This window comes from Pongo abelii, chromosome 3 (assembly GCF_028885655.2).
Source record: "Pongo abelii isolate AG06213 chromosome 3, NHGRI_mPonAbe1-v2.0_pri, whole genome shotgun sequence".
Classification (NCBI taxonomy): Eukaryota; Metazoa; Chordata; class Mammalia; order Primates; family Hominidae; genus Pongo; species Pongo abelii.
Window position 1 is genome coordinate 45,863,768 of NC_071988.2, and position 16,345 is coordinate 45,880,112.

Consider the following 16,345-nt stretch of genomic DNA (forward strand, 5'->3'; position numbering starts at 1 on the left):
TATGTCCCTAAAATCATCATTTATATCATATAATGAGCTTTTATTCTGTAAATATAGCTTTGCTTCTATAGACAAATTCATTATCTTGAATTGATGGTGTCAAATTGTTATATGTCATGATAGTAATCGTGAAGATAAATACATCATCCTTTTCATTGGTTTTGTTTTCAGGGGTTTTGTTCATGTACAAAGATGTGCCCACACAATAAGACTGAATGCACAAGAAACACACAAATAACTTCTTTCTTTAAAGCTGGATCCTGTATGCTCCAAGTTTATCATGTTTTGGAAGTCAAAGCTTTTATAAATTAAATGTGACATGGGTTGATATATTCTATTTCATTTCTAGTAGAAGTGGTAGTAGACCCAACAATAATGATAATAATTTCTACATGTATTGAGTTCTTACTCTGTTTGCCAGCCACTGTCCAAGGGGATTAGATGTAAAAAGTAAAATAAGCCCTCAAAAAACCAATAAGCCTTGTAATTTTACAAATAAAGAAACTGAAGCAGAGGTTGAACAATGTGCTGAAAGTCATATAGTTAATATATAATAGGGACAGAATTCAAAAGCAGGCACTGATCTTAACCATTACTTTATGAAGTAATACAATGCTCTTTTGAGGTCAGAATTCCTCTCAGGTTCTGGGAGAGATCAGATTTTTTAGTATTAATTTTTGCCCACTCAATAGCTTCTATTTCATTTTTTTATAAATTGAGGAGTAATAAAATCCATGGAAACATGTTATCATACATCTCTCCACAGCCTAAGTATAAATATCCAAGAGTAAAGTTGAAAACTGACCATCAGACTCTAAGTCTGTGTTCGGACCTCAAGTTTTTCATGATTTTTAAGCATAAAGCATCTTCAAGGTTTCAGAGTATAAAACAAAAGTACCAGGTTGGGAGAGGGTGGTTCTAACTAGCCAACCTCCTCGAAACAGCTTTTCAAAATGCAGTTAAGCATGGTACTCAATCTAGATTTTCCAGGCTGAATCTATAATTTAGATTCCAAGGCTTGTCATAGCTAATAGTTGTTACTCTTGATCATGTGGATGCCAGCTTTCATAAATATATGAGGCCTGTCTACACATTCAATTTTCCAATGACCTTATAAAATTGATCCAAAAAAACAAATGTTGCTCCTTTTATTCATTTAACAATGTGAAAGCCTCCTGTGAAATATAAAAATCCATGGGAGGTACCCCGACTTGTTAGCTCTGATGACTAAATTGAAGACAAAGAGAAGACTTGATACAGTTATTAGTTGTAGCTAATCTTCATCTACAGTCTTGTTAGATAAGATTTTGAGGCAATGCCATGTCAAGTTTTCAGGCCCACAATGAAGACTACCAAATGCATAAGGCCTACCAATATTTTCTTGACATGTTTTTCAAAGAATATTACTTTCTAACATAATATTCTCCTTGAAGAATTCTCCTCTGCTATACCTAACAATACTAATTACTATCAATTGTATGTCACATTGCACTTTCTTAAGAATTTCAATGTACTTGAGCCATATACTATTCCTGCAAGATATAAATAGAATCAGTGGAACTCCTCCTCCCACTTCACAGATGAGTAAATTAAGTCATAGATGGGACAAATGAATCACTCAGAATCACAGTTAGTTCATGGCAGAATCACAGGTACTCTAAGTCAGGAGTTTGAGTAATTGGTGTAATAATTATCCCAATTAACCAAGAAATCAACTTAAAATATGTTGGTGTTAATAGTGAGAGGCTGTTGTAGTAATTAAATAATCACTCCATTGATTTTAAGGATGAAGTAAACTCTATAGTTGATCATTTTCATGGTGGCACACTGAAAACAAAAATGAAATCAACTAATAAAATGGAAAGTCATTCAAGAGATATTTTTTGAGTGCTTACTATGTGCCAGGCACGGTTCTAGATGCTTAGGCTAGATATATCAGTGAATCAAGCCACAAAACAAGCAAAAATCCCTGACTTCATAGAGCATATATTCTAGCAAAAGAGACAAAAATGTGCAATTAATATGGTAATAAATAAATTATACACACATACACACACACACACACACACACATATATATATTAAAAGTGCTAAAGAAGCACAAAGAAAAAATGAAATTGGGCAAAGGGGATCAGGATTGCTGATGGGTAGACAGGTTGGAGTTTCATTAGGTTGGTCAGGGTTGACCTCGTTGAGAAGGTGAGATCAGTGGATACACCAGGGAAGAGAATACAAGCAGGGAAAAGGCTCCACAGAGTATCCCAGTGTGTTCAAAGAGCAGGAAGAAAGCTAATGTGACTGAAGCAATGTTAGCAAGAGGGAGAGTTGTGTGAGGTGAGGTTAAAGAAAGATTGGGGAGAAAAACCTTGCAGGGCCTTGCAGGCCACCACAAGAAATCAAGCTTTTACCCTGAATGAATAGGACACCATTGCAAGGATCTGAGCAGTTGAGGGGCATGCTCTGACTTAAATTTTTAAAGGGATCTATTATTAATTATTAAATGCCTTAAAATATTTTACTCAATATATTATATAATCTTTGTCATATAGATGAATCACAATGGACTCTCCTTCTCTCAGAATAAAATTCTATTATTCCCATTTTCCCAAAGAAAATATCCAGGCTCAAAATGTCTAGAATAAGAGCTAGTAATGATACAGCCAGGTGAAAAGAACAATTTTCCTAACTCATAGTTCAAAACTGGTTTCTCTTTTCTATGTACTCATTTATATCATAGTTATAAAGGAATGAAAATAGTAATTGAGATTAATTAAATAGATTATCCATCAATAGAGATGTTCAGTTTGATACATTAAAATCAAATTGAGCCCATTTTTCCCTTATTATTCATTTCTGGGAAATAATGATACAGGTAATTTCCCTGAGATTTCTATTTGAAATGACATGTGTGCATTCAGACTAAAAATGTTGGATGCAGAAGTAATCATGATAATAATTTAAACTTGAAACAGTACATTTAGCAAGTTCTTCAAAGTCTTTTAGTTATTGTCATTTATTAACTGTCCACTAAATGCCAGTCGCTATGCTAAATTCATTGCATATATCATATTTAATATTCATAAAAAATTTAAGAATGTCATTAGAAATCCTGTTTCACAGATGACAAATATAGATCCAGAGAGGCCAGTGATTGAAAGGTCACACACTGCTTAGCCCCAGAACCAGGATTTTACTAAATCTCCAGTCTAAAGCAAGGTTCTCTTCATTAACAGCGATACTCAACATACCACCTCAACATTCCTAACTAAAAGGTCAGCCAGATATGGGTAGTCCCATTTTCCAGACAATGAGCTGGTCACAGAAAAGTTAATCAAGCATCAACATTTATTTTATGACCACAATATGCAAATCAATATTTAGTTGCTGAGAAAGGAGGATTTATTATACAATATCTTGACTCAATGAGCTTTGAATCTTAATAAGGTAACAAGAGAAATATAAAATGGTAATAAATCATATATGATAGCACATAATATGTACCAGGAGACATAGTGCCAATGACTGGTTAAAAAAATTAAGAGAGAAAATTTAATCTGGGTGCTTCAATTCAGTTAAGAAAGATCTTTACTAAAAAGGACTGGTATTAAGATGATTTTCATAGGAAAGGTAGAGTTTAGATAAGCAGAGGGGATGAGGAAAAAATGATTGCAGTCAGAGGAGATCATATGACTAAAAGCCAAAGGAATAGATGAGAATGAATTATCAAGAGAAAATAAATAGATGTGTTTGAAGGGCAGGAAGAATTGGAGGTGGGGTAAAGTGGTAAATGAAACCAGAGAAATAGACTGTGGAAATCCTTGTTAAATTAGCAATCGAAGGGAGGAGAGAAAGAATTGATATCATTGAAATGCCAATACGTAGCATATGCTTTGCGTATACTTTTTGTTTATATAATCAACTCAACAACCCTAAAGGTAACTATATCACAGCCACAGAAACAGAGGTGATATGGCCAAGGCACAGCTTTGTGTGTGGATGGAGCAGAACTCCAGTCTAGACCTGTCTGCCTCCAAGGAATATGTTCCTTCCACTATCCCTCGCCACCATCTACCAAAGGAAATGGGGAGCCTCTGTTGGCACTTGATCAAGAGAAGAGAGTGACATATGAAAAGGAGTATAAAGCTAAAGAAGACTGACCTGACTGTGAGATATTAGCATGTGTTCAATATCAGAGGATTGAGGAAGGAAGAGAATAACTCAAGAAAAGCCACTTAGTGTATTGCATTAACCTAATTAACAAGGTAATGTAAATCTCTATTTGAATGCAAGCATTGGAAATAAAAAGGATGCAAGATTTTACAACAGAAATATAAGGAGATCAATGGCAATACATAAGTCCTCAAACAGGTAGTTTCTACTACCTAACCATATACCCAGAGGATAAATATTCCCCGTAAAAATTCAAAGAGACAAAGTCTACAGGCTAACTTGCATATTTTAAAATTTGACAGCAGATGATTTATTTTAAAATAATACAATCTATGCCTTACGAAAAAAATCTGCCTTAGTGCAATATGCCTCTTAAACCATGATTGTGAATTATGAGAACCTTACTTCTTACTTACTAAGCTTACTTCTCTTATACAAGTTTGGCCAATAGTTCATTGCCACATATGTTAACCTGGATAGTAATTCCTTATATTCATACTTATTAGGCATATTAATTACTAAACAGATATTCTTTTCCTTTTTATTTTTCCTATTAGAAACTGAGCATATATTAAACAACTGAATTCTTCCTTCAGGATACAATGTGTCATACCTGTGAACATTATTCCTCTCTGGGATTTTTCTCTTAAAATGTAAGATATCACTCAGGGATTCAAGTCAAAAACTAATAGAAATTAAATGGCATATTATTGAACCAGTTGGGTCTCTTCCAACTTTTTTCTTACCCATGGACAATCCAAACCATACAATTGCCAAACATACATACATATATATATATATATATATATATATATATACAAAACTTATATTTTTAAAGGAATTATTTGCACAAATATTCAGGAATTTAGTCAGACTAATACAAATCTTTTCCAGCAACTTAGCATTGCAAAGTCACCAAACCTGGCAATAACCAGGTTAACTACATAAATCTTGTATTAGTATCAACTGTTCAACTAATTTGTCTTAATTTTGAATTAACTGTGAAACTAAATGTCTTAATGATTATGAAACAAACAAGTGATAAATGTGATCATTAAAATTTAACATATTGGCTAAGCCAAATTTTCTTTCCCTTTTTGAATAAAAATATATTTATTTTTCTGAACAAAAAATTAATGTTTAAATTTGAAATCAAACTGTGCCACAATCCAAAAATTTAGACCTATGTCTAACGTATATCTGAAATGTCTTTGAAAGTTTCAAGAACAACAAACTTGTGCTGTATTCTAGAAATATCACATGCAAGTGTAAAGAAGTATCATCATAGAATGCTAAAAAGAGTATTTGTTAAAATACAACCACTATATTCTTATATTTTTTATGTTCCTTATTTCTGTGTATCTGAGCTGATGTGAAAATACGATCAAAGAAAGTATACATTCTTTACATATGAAATATAATTTCATATGTATATCTGCTCAATAATGCTAGATTTTAACATACTGTAAGTGTGAGAAAGTTAATTTAAAACTATTCATGCAGAAAGTCTGGGCTCCATATGACTTTAGGCATTCTATGAAAGATATGTTAAATACATTATGTATGTATAAAAGGACTCACAGATAATGTTTTTTCATATATCTTACTTTCTATTTTCTATAATTTTATATACACAGTGATGCATTCATATATAAAATGTATTAAAATAGGAATATTACCCTTAACTTTTAAAGGCATTATTTTATGAGAGTTTTAAAAGAGGAAAACTATTTTTACCTCCCAGTCCTGGTCTAAGCCGATTATCGTAACCATCCAGAAGTCTGTCAAGAATTCTCGTAAAGATGGTAATGTTATTTTTAGCTTCATCTTCTTGGATGTTAGCCAGCACCAACCTAAACAGATAATTTTAACAGCTGATAAATATACATATGTGTGTTTTGCAAATGCCAACATGCTTTTCTTCCTTAATTTAAATTTTAACACTCCCTGAGCTATTAGTACCACCCGTTTTCCTCCTTTTTTTTTTTTTAACTTCTATAAATATTGGTATGTCTTCAAAAAAGGTAAACATGAAATTGAAATAGATTCTAAATAGTAGATTATCAGAAGTTTGATATTAACATTATTTGAGATTCTTATCCCTTTAACATTTTATGTGGACTATTCATTTTCTTTCTAAATCCATCTCCTGGGATATATTATGATTGTAGATTAACACATGCAAACACTATTACTATTGCTATTCTACAGTTAGAAAATTCCAATAATCAAACAGACTCCTGAAATAACTGTTTTCAATATTAATTGGAAAATAAATTGCTTTTTTGGAGGTAAATATATTTTCTATCTCTCTCATAAGTGTCTTTCTTTTTCATATGTATTTTTCTCTTTTAAATCAGGATTTTTTCCTTACTTTGGGTATACCTCCACCCAATGGCCAAGTACAATATAAGCATCAGGGAAACTCCACTGGCTATGTGCCAGGCTCCATGTAGCCAGGAGGTGGAGGTGGGCTCTGAAAGCATCAGCAACACATACACAGCTGCAGAGATCCTTAGAGCCTAGTTCTTCCTGATTGGTCTCTGAGAAGAGCAATATTGTAAAGATTAAAATGCCTAGTTACTTTGTTTTGGTGACAATTTTGTAGAAAGAACAAATGGTCTTAAAATATCATCAGAAAAGCTTTAGAAATTGTGATTTTCTCCATTATTTCTCCATCATAAAGCCAAACACCTGATTCTGTGACATGCAGCAATTTGTTGCAGAAGCAACTAAATGTATAAAACAGAATGTCCTTTTCATTGTCTTTTTTTTTTCTCAGAATGAATCAGAGATTTAAATTACTGGCCCCAAAAAAGAATCATTTATATAATAGAATACAATACTGGCATAAGCATTACTGGTCAAATATAGAACAGAAAACTAGTTGAGAGAAGTATGGTTAAACACTGAGATTTTCAATGATTATTAATTGATCATGGATTGTCCACTCTTTTAAAATAAAAGACAATATATAATTACATTCTGATCAAGGTGCATTGTATAAAATATTATTGAAAGTGTTCATTTGCATTTAAATGATTACAGACCTAGTAGCTATAAATAGTCACGATACATCAAAAACTGGTAACCAACCTCAAACAAATATTGTCTTAAGAGCAGAGAAAATACTAAAATATTGAAATGAAGATAAACATCTACAAATTAAATAAGTATCACTTTATACCCTCTAGCCTCAAAAGTTTCTGTATTGCCTACTTAAGCTAATTTTAAAACCAGTAACTAAGATGTTCATAAAGTTCCACATATTTTCATTTGAAAGTGTTTTTTAATCACATTTTATATTTTCTTTCTCAAATCAATATGCAGTCATTAAATTAGTAGATATTTTCCAAATAAAAACAAGGCTTTATGAGATAGATGGCATCTCAATTCTAAGAAATGTTTTCATACTTTGAACTTGGACAATAAAATAAAAAGTTAAAAGAGAAATAAAGGTATAATAAAGACTTATTAGATTTTTAAAAATAAATAGTTACAAGAACATTCTTATAAAACTTTTATCTTAAGTCTTCTGGTATTTTGAGAATCATATCCTAAAGGCATTAAAGAAAAGATGTCCACTGATGATGAAAATCAGGAAAGACTACAAAATAAAATGAAGTTACTGAAAGCAATAAAAATTAATTTCATGTTTTTATAGCATAGGCAAAAGAAAATTCATTACTTATTTTAAATCAGTACTCCTGACTGTAAGCATTTGAGAAAAAAATCTTAATAATGCAAAAGGTTGATGATTAATAAATCTAGCTTTTATTTTATTGTTTGTGATTGTGAAGTTGTATACTACCTCCACCTAGAGGTTTAAGACTCACACATCTTTTGGGTTTTCTATGGTGACTAAAGGAGCCATACCATTAAAAAAAAGAAAAGAAAAAGGAAAAAAAAAATGAGTTAACACTCAAATCACTTAGCTGGTACTTTTCTGTCAGCTTGAAGGAAAACTTGGCTTCCTTATCGAATCCTGGTGTTATATTATAAGTGCCTATAATTAATCACTTCAATTCCTTGTAGGAATGTGCCACTGAAAGGATTTTCTTTTCTTCTGTGAATGTTCTGCATGGAAAATGTTTCTGTTTGCTTTTGGATCTTATCACTAAGAACGAGAAGCAGTGAAGTTTTCACAGTCTACTACTTCATAGTTCACTTTCCCCATACACCCCATTTTCTGAGAAATAATTCTTTAAAACACCCTTGATATTCAAAAGCATTAATGGCTTACAAGAAACACATCTTTACCCTGAATTAAAATAGTCAAATACAATAAATATCTCACCTGGCAGGGTCCCACACCAAGAAAACAAAAAGCAGCAACTGCATGTTGTAGATGTTCAATTTTGTCTTCATCACCGCCGCTCTTTACAAAGCCATGGAAGGAAAAACAAAATACACTTAAAATTGCCTTCAGTTCCACTATCCAAGTAACCCCAAAGAATATCCTTTCAGTTAGGGATTCGTGTTAAAGCTATGGAGATTACTTCCTGGACAGTGTGTAGGACTGGATGATTGAGAGACGATTTCTTTTTTATCGACCCCCACCCCCACCCTTTTCCTTTCTGTTTCTTTCTTTCTTTTTTTCTTTCTTTCTTTCTTTAACAGCAAGATGACCAGGTAATCAGACTTCTCTCTGCCAGGAACGTCCCCCAGCCTCATCGTCAGCAAACACTGTTTTGCGCACACATGTAATAATAACACCCTGGACTTTAAACTGACATAGCAGCTGGAAAGGGAATGGGTTGGTGGGGAGGGGAGGAAAGGAGAGGAGAGGAGAGATGGGTACTTCACGCCACAACCCCCTCAACCAAGACCACCTCCGCAACCACAGCGGGAAAAGCTAGGGGCAGGCAACCCACTTTTGCAATTATTCTTTTCATTACAGTGAACTGCGGTCCTCACGTCTTCGTTTCTTCACTCCCCTTAACAAAATAAAATAAAATAATTTCCCTTTCCTGCCCACCCACGGTTGCCCAAGACCAAGTCTTAAAGGCAGCCGGGTTCGGATCAAGTGCTGCGAAACAACGCGTTTGACAGCTGCTCCGGAGCCGAGAATCACAATAAGAGAAGGCGCGTGAGGCTCCGGCAGCAAACATCAGCCAGGCAGGCAGCGGTAATCACAGTGAGCAAAGTTGAAGACTATAAAAGAGCCAAGCTAACGTGCTGACGAGCAGGTGTCCTGGATTTTATTGTAGTTGCAAATATGCTTCTGGTGATAAGTATCGAAATTATTTTTTAAGTGCGCTGGGGAGGAGGGAGGTGGGGGAATTGAGCCTCCTCCGTTTCCAGGGAGCCTCTGAAAGTGGGGTGGGGGGAGATGAGGCATGCACGCGAAGCAAAGACAAACAGGAAAGGGTCTCTATCGGGACCAACGTGTGCGACCCTACCTGAAACGGCAAGCAGAATTCAGTGTTTTCTTCCTTTTGCCCTGATCTTGACGAGATAGGAAACTTGAGAGAGAGAGAGAGAGACCGAGACTGCAGCAGCCAAGCGAGCGTGGAGCGATGGGCTGGTGGAAGCCGGAGAGGAGCGCTAGGAGCGGCGGCGGCGGCGCGAGGTGTAGAAGGAGGCGAAGGCGTTCGTAGTGGCGGTGACGGGCGGAGGAGGAGGAAGAGGAGGAGGAAGAGGAGGAGGGGGAAAACGATGACAGGAGCTGGGGCGGGGGGAAAATTGGGGGGACGCGGGCGGAGGCGCGGTGCGCGCCGGCGTGGCGGGCACGAGCCCCGCGCCTGGAGGAGGAGGAGTCAGGCCGGGTAGGAGGGCTAAGGAGGTTCCCGGGAACGCAGGGAGCCCCCCGCGCCCCACCCCCCACACACACTCCCCCGCCTCGATTTCTGGTAACTGACCGTCGCCCGCCTGGCACTAGCAGCGGCGCAGACCCGGGCGGCGTCGGGCGCCTGGGTGCGCTCTGAGCGCAGCTCCCCTCGCCCACACCGCGCCGGAGGAGCGGAGCCCACGCGCAGCCCCGGGCTGCTCCCCGGGGACGCTTGCCGGGGCTCCCGAGAGGCCCCAAGGTTCCTGGCAGGGCTGCTGGTGGGTGTTGGTGTGAAGTCGGGAATGCAGTGTGGCTGTGATGCCCTAGATCCCTGGGGCCGCGCCCTGCCGCCCGTCCCCCATCACCCTGCTGTGGAGCGACGTGGCTGCTAAGAGGTAAAGAGGTTCCGCTCCCGCTGGAGGGCAAGGGGACTAATCACGCCTTTACTTAGTCATCAGCGCATCCACGCAGGACCAAGTTCAAAGCATGTTGCGTGAAATCAGACAGCAGGAAGTTTCTTTGATTCCTTAACCCTCCTGATATACCATTCATTCCTTCACACTCCTGCAATAAAGACTGATTACCCCTGAAAGCTCTGAGAGCTGGAGAATTCCCTTGAGCCAGTCAGTAAAGTCCATTTGCAGATTACACACACACGTTGGGAAACCTCCCGCTCACTTCCAGCAATCCTTTTCCAACCTCTTTTCACAGGCGCCCTCCCTAGCAGGTGATCAAACTCAATCAACAGCTCCAAAAAGTTTACATTACCCCGGAGCAAAAACGGACCTGCTGTGTTTCTACTACCTCTGCAACTCATTCCCCAGTGGGAGGAAAGGTAACAAGGTTTGAGGTTTTCCCCCTTTAGGGCTTTTTGCTGGCAAAGGGACTTGGAATTCCTGTCCCATCTTACACTTTCAGCATTGTGTCTTTGATCTGTCTCATTTCTGTTCTATTTTATCTGAGGCGATAAAATCCAAACGTGCAACTTGAACAAAAAAAAGGGACATTTTCCTTTTTGTACTGCACATAAGGCAGAATGTTATGCACATTCTACTAAGGCAAAGCAGAGCCAGTGTTTATCTCCTCCAGAAGTTGTTATAAACGTTAGACACTTTAAAGGAAAAAAGAGAGAGGGATAAGTATGCTGATATGTTTCTGTCATTTTACATTCAGAGTCAATATGTGCCAAACACTTCAATTTTGTTAGTTATGCACCAAAAATTCAGATGTTTTTCCTAGATGGTGCAGTTTTTCTAACAGGCACTGCTAATCTGCAGTAAATTTTAGCTTTGCTTTGAAGATTATGGGAGGAGAGTAAAACCTTTACATTGTAAATATTTCCAGCTGTTCTTTTTAACCTATTAATTACCATTTTCTGGATGAGCATTTAATATTTTACAACCTAAACAAACATTTGCTGTCTTATTTAGCTTGCTCTGTGAAGAATGGAACACCACCCAGCTCTCTCCTCCATCATTAATATTCTTTTCCTGACTTGCCCATTGCAGAGTCTAATTGAAATTCACAAAGATAAAAAGCATGCCATTTAAAACCTTGCAACCAGAGAACCTAAGTATCTTATACTTGGCATGAACAGTTCACTTCCTACTGTATTTTCCATTTCTGTGAGTCAATCTTCATTAAGATCTCTATCGCCTCTCCATTTATATTACTAATAAATTGTTGATATTTTGATAATGGAAGTTAAGCAGTGTATGGTTTCTTCCCACCCTTAATTGCTATGCTCCAACAAAATTTTTCTTTAATGAATGTCACAATTTTTGTAAATATATTCATATATTATTCTGATACTTATAAAGTCTTCTCCTGGATTCTAATATCAAATTATAAATGTTAGTTTTAATTTTTTTATTCAACATTTATATCAATGGGAATTGTTTGTTCTGAGGAATTAGCTTTTCCCATTAGCACCCTTATTAAATGTGTAATTTCAATGACATATGACCTTCTTATATGACACTTCACAAAGTTCAAGCTGCTTTGAATGATTTTCACCATTTTGGTTTTTTTCTGTAAGTGTATGTTACTACATCCCACAGATTTAGAGATTCATTTACTGGAGAAAGACCCACAGTAAAAACTAAATTTAAAAGTTTTCATTATAAAACCTTGATTTTTAGTTTTCACAAAATGTTTTACAATTTTAAATGTTGGATAGCTGTAACTTAAACTTCAAAGCACATTAAAGGAAATGGAACTAGAAAAGCTGATTGTGGGCAGCAGATTTCTACTGTTTAGCCATATCTATACTGTTATTTTGTTGTATTACTAGCCCAGACAAATTTCTCTGGAAAGTTGGAGGATTATCCAGCTTCCTCAAACATCTGACAAACTCAGCCAGATTTTCTTCTCTGCTCTTTGTGACAGAGTGCAGGTTAACTGCCTGAGATCTGAGCCAGCCTGTGTGGGTCGTGACTAAGCTCTTCCTACCCACTCCTTTTAGAGCATGTCCTAAGGCAACCAATCCTGAGGAAGAATTGACAACTAATTGGTTGTCAGTAAATCCATTCCCACCCAGGCTTGGGCAACACAAAACCTTCTGTTTCAAACCTCTTTGAATTACTGATCAACAAATTAGGTTGGTGGGTGGAGGTGGTCACTTCTTACATATTCCCCAACCCCAACACTGAAATCCTTAAGGAAATTTCCACATAAAGACCACGAATAAAAGAAAGCTGAAGAATTGGGAGATCTTGGTTTTGTCTGATTTCTTATTAGCTGACATCTCACAATATTGTACAATTTTAAGATTTGTTATAAAAACTGTTCATGTTCTTGAACAGATATTTTGTACATCTTCCATTTTTAGAGCTCAGCCTAGCATTGCTGCTATAGAGAGCTACTACTTTATATGCCCTAGGGGACTTCATTAATCTCTAAGCTTTCTATAGAGTGATATGTGTATAGAAGTATATATATTACATATGTATATATATAATACACCTATATTTATTGTACACTTATATGCATACATACATATATACAAATATGCTAATATATCTGTAGATAAATATATATCAGAACTAATAAAAAGAGACATGAATATTTTAATAAGAATAGCATTTAAATACCACAATTCTACAAAATACATTTAATCTTACTACTACATGAATTGGATCATGATGATCTTTACATGCTTTAAAGAGCAATATCATAATTACTTCAACAAGAATAGCATCTCACTGTATTTAACTTTTTAAACTCTCAGCACATATTTCATATAATAAATTTGTGTATATTTTAACTACATACATTCCTATGTGATTCATTCATTTGAATGAGAATACAAATTTATGAAAAATTAGGAACTGAAGCACAGATTATTCTGTTTTCAAACAATTAAATATTATCTTCTACTTTTTCCCATTGAGCGATTTACTAATTTCAAAGTGGACCTGGAGTATATGTCAGTTCTCACATATTCACCACATTACCGAAAGACAAAACAAAACAAAACTGGTGCAAATTCTTAGCTGAAAATTATCAATTCAAAACCAGGACTTGGTCAAGCTCTATTTTTCCCATGTATTGCATTTAGATGGAGGGTTAGGCCCCAAGGTTCTTAGAGAAGAAACAGCTGTAAAGTGGAAGTAACTAGTTTCACAAACAAATAATTCCAAAACTACTCTCTTACATTCACGGATCTAGGTCACATTTCATTAGAGCTAAATATATCATGTGTATTAGCTTGGATAAACTATGCACATTACCTTCTTCAAATAGAATTAGTAACTTTCTGTTTACCAAGCAATTTTACAAATTCTCATCCAACTTGTAAATTGAATACAACAAGCATTCAGGATATCCTGGTGGTTTCTGAGATTTTTAAAACAATTTACATCAAGACACACATAAGAATTATTTGTAAGAAAATTATTTTACCTTCCTTTTTTAAAATTACAGGTATAATTTATTTTTAGGTTAATCAATTCCTTCCTAAAACAAAGATAAAACTCTGGTAATTCAAACCAAAAATTTCCTCATTGAAAACTATGCTTGTTAATGAAGTATAAGCTGCTACATGATCAGCAGCTTTACTTGTAACACATGTCCTTTAAATAATATTCATAGTAATGACAAGAATAAAAGGAAACCTGTAATGTCTTCATTGGTATAACAGCTTAGATTCCATTCTCAATGTTTTGTATTAACTCATTTAATCTTCAAAAGTAAGAAGTTACTGTTATTTCCATTTCACTGATAAGAAGGTTTAGACACAGAAATATTAAGCTGACTCAAGGTCTCACAGTGCTGGCAGAAGGAGTAGAGCCCTGGCAACATGGCTCCAGAGTTTCCATAACTACTATACTATTTGTAATAACACCTTATCATGTGCAATTATTCAGACAAAGGCAACAACAATAACAACAAAATCAGAAAACAGAGCAAGTCCAGGACCTAATTTGAACCCATTTATAAACACCTCAGGTGGGATAAGATTGGTCCAACTGAAGGATTATTCCAATATCATTATTTATAGCATCAAAACACTTGCATCTTAAGAGGAACAGAGGGTATATATAGTGAAGAAATAAATGAAAAATATAATCAGGCTATGGGCATTTTGTGGTCAATCAGCGCGACATGAAAGAGAAAATAGAAACCAATTATTTCTAAGAAAAAGTGAATAATGCTATGGCAAATTAATTATGGATATCAAATGATTTTAAATATAGATCATTTCTCTTTGGTAGAGACTTTTTGTATTTGAGAGAGTGGCTTGCTCATAGACGCTCAATAAATAATTGCTGATCTTTGTAAAGTTAAGCACTTTGGAATACAAATTGGGAGCCTTGGTTCCAGAGCCTGACCTTGGGCAGTCTTAGCTATGACATGTGCTGTTACCTCTTAGAGCTCTATCTCTGTCCATCACTGACTATCAGTGCTTAGATACTTTTTTTCCTCTATCTTATCACCTTTCATGGAAATCCTGAACACTGGGAGATATTCATTCTAGACTCTTTCTCAACCACCCACCAGTACCGTACACATACACACACACAAACACATACACACACACATTTACTATCGCTGAGAAAGTACCTCCTATCTATCCATTATCTGAACCATTCTATTCATTACCAATTCCATAGCCTTATCTCTATCCTCACTTGGAATACTGCAATACTAATAAACAGTGGCCTACTAATTAGTTTCTCTGCCTCTGATCTTCGTTTTCTCTGATCTGTCTTCCATTGGAACAACAAAAATGTTTCTAAAACTAATTTTGATAGTGTCACTCAGCCACCTAAAATGTTTTCTTGAGAACAGTATAAGGTGCAAACTCTTTTGCATATCACATCTGACTTCAAATTATAGCTTATACCTCCAGTCTCAACTCTGGTTTCTCTGCACACTCCTTGTTACACACATACACACACGTGTACACATACACACACACGCACACACATCCATAGCCAGCATTCATTTTCCAAGCATCATTCTTTCCTCTATGCTTCCTGCAAACATAGCTTTTTGCATTTCTCTCAAGAGCCAGTGGTTTCATGTCTCTATGCTTTTGTTTCTCACTGTCTTCCCCTACTGGAATGCCACGTTCACCCTATCTAGCTGATGAACACTCCAAGTTTCAGCCATGTAAACTATTTCTTCTTCCAGATAAAATTACCATGCCTTACTTTTTACTCCTGTTGAACTTAGCACAGGCATTTAACATTAAACCTAGAATATTCAACTGAACTTATTTATTAACTTTTCTATCACACTGTCTTAGTCATTTGGGGCTACTATAACAAAATACCATAAAATGTGTAGCTTTTCAACAACATAAATTTACTTTGTACAGTTTTGAAAGTCAAGAACTCCAAGATCCAGGCACTGCAAGATTCAGTGTCTGGTGAAGGCATGCTTTCTTGTTCATAAATGGTGCCCCCTTGCCATGTCTTCACATAGTAGAAAGGGGAAGGTAGCTCTCTGGAGTCTCTTTTATGAGAACACCAATCTCATTAATTAGGGCTCTGCTCTCAGGACCTAAGCATCTCCCAAAAGGCCTCACCTCCTAATACCACAGGGATTAGGATTTCAACACACGAATTTTGGGAGAACACAAACATTCAGATCATAGCACTCACCCTATTGAACTGTGAGCTATTTAAAGGCAGAAGGAGACTCATCTAAGCTATCTTTACCTTCTACATGCATAGGCGGAATCAAGCATATATCATTTTCAGGAAATTCTTGAGGACATGAGCATCTGTACCTTCATATGTGATATAGTTTGGATATTTGTCCCCTTTAAATCTCATGTTAAAATTTGATCCTCAGTATTGGAAGTGGGGTTTAGTGGGAGGTATTTGGGTTATGGGGCAGGTCCTTCATGAAGGTCTTTGTGCCCTCCCCCAGTAATGAATGAGTTCTTCTTCTATTA

At 36.1% G+C, this 16,345-nt stretch overlaps 1 protein-coding gene across 1 annotated transcript in view; it reads right to left on the bottom strand.

The window, feature by feature from the left end:
* Positions 1–16,345, bottom strand: part of GABRA2 (gamma-aminobutyric acid type A receptor subunit alpha2) — a gene marked incomplete at its 5' end in the record, with an annotated part of 240,795 nt that overhangs the window by 139,940 nt on the left and 84,510 nt on the right. Inside the window, 2 exon segments of the mRNA NM_001133357.1 lie at positions 5,907–6,022; positions 8,467–8,547. Coding sequence (NP_001126829.1) covers positions 5,907–6,022; positions 8,467–8,537 — 187 coding nt within the window.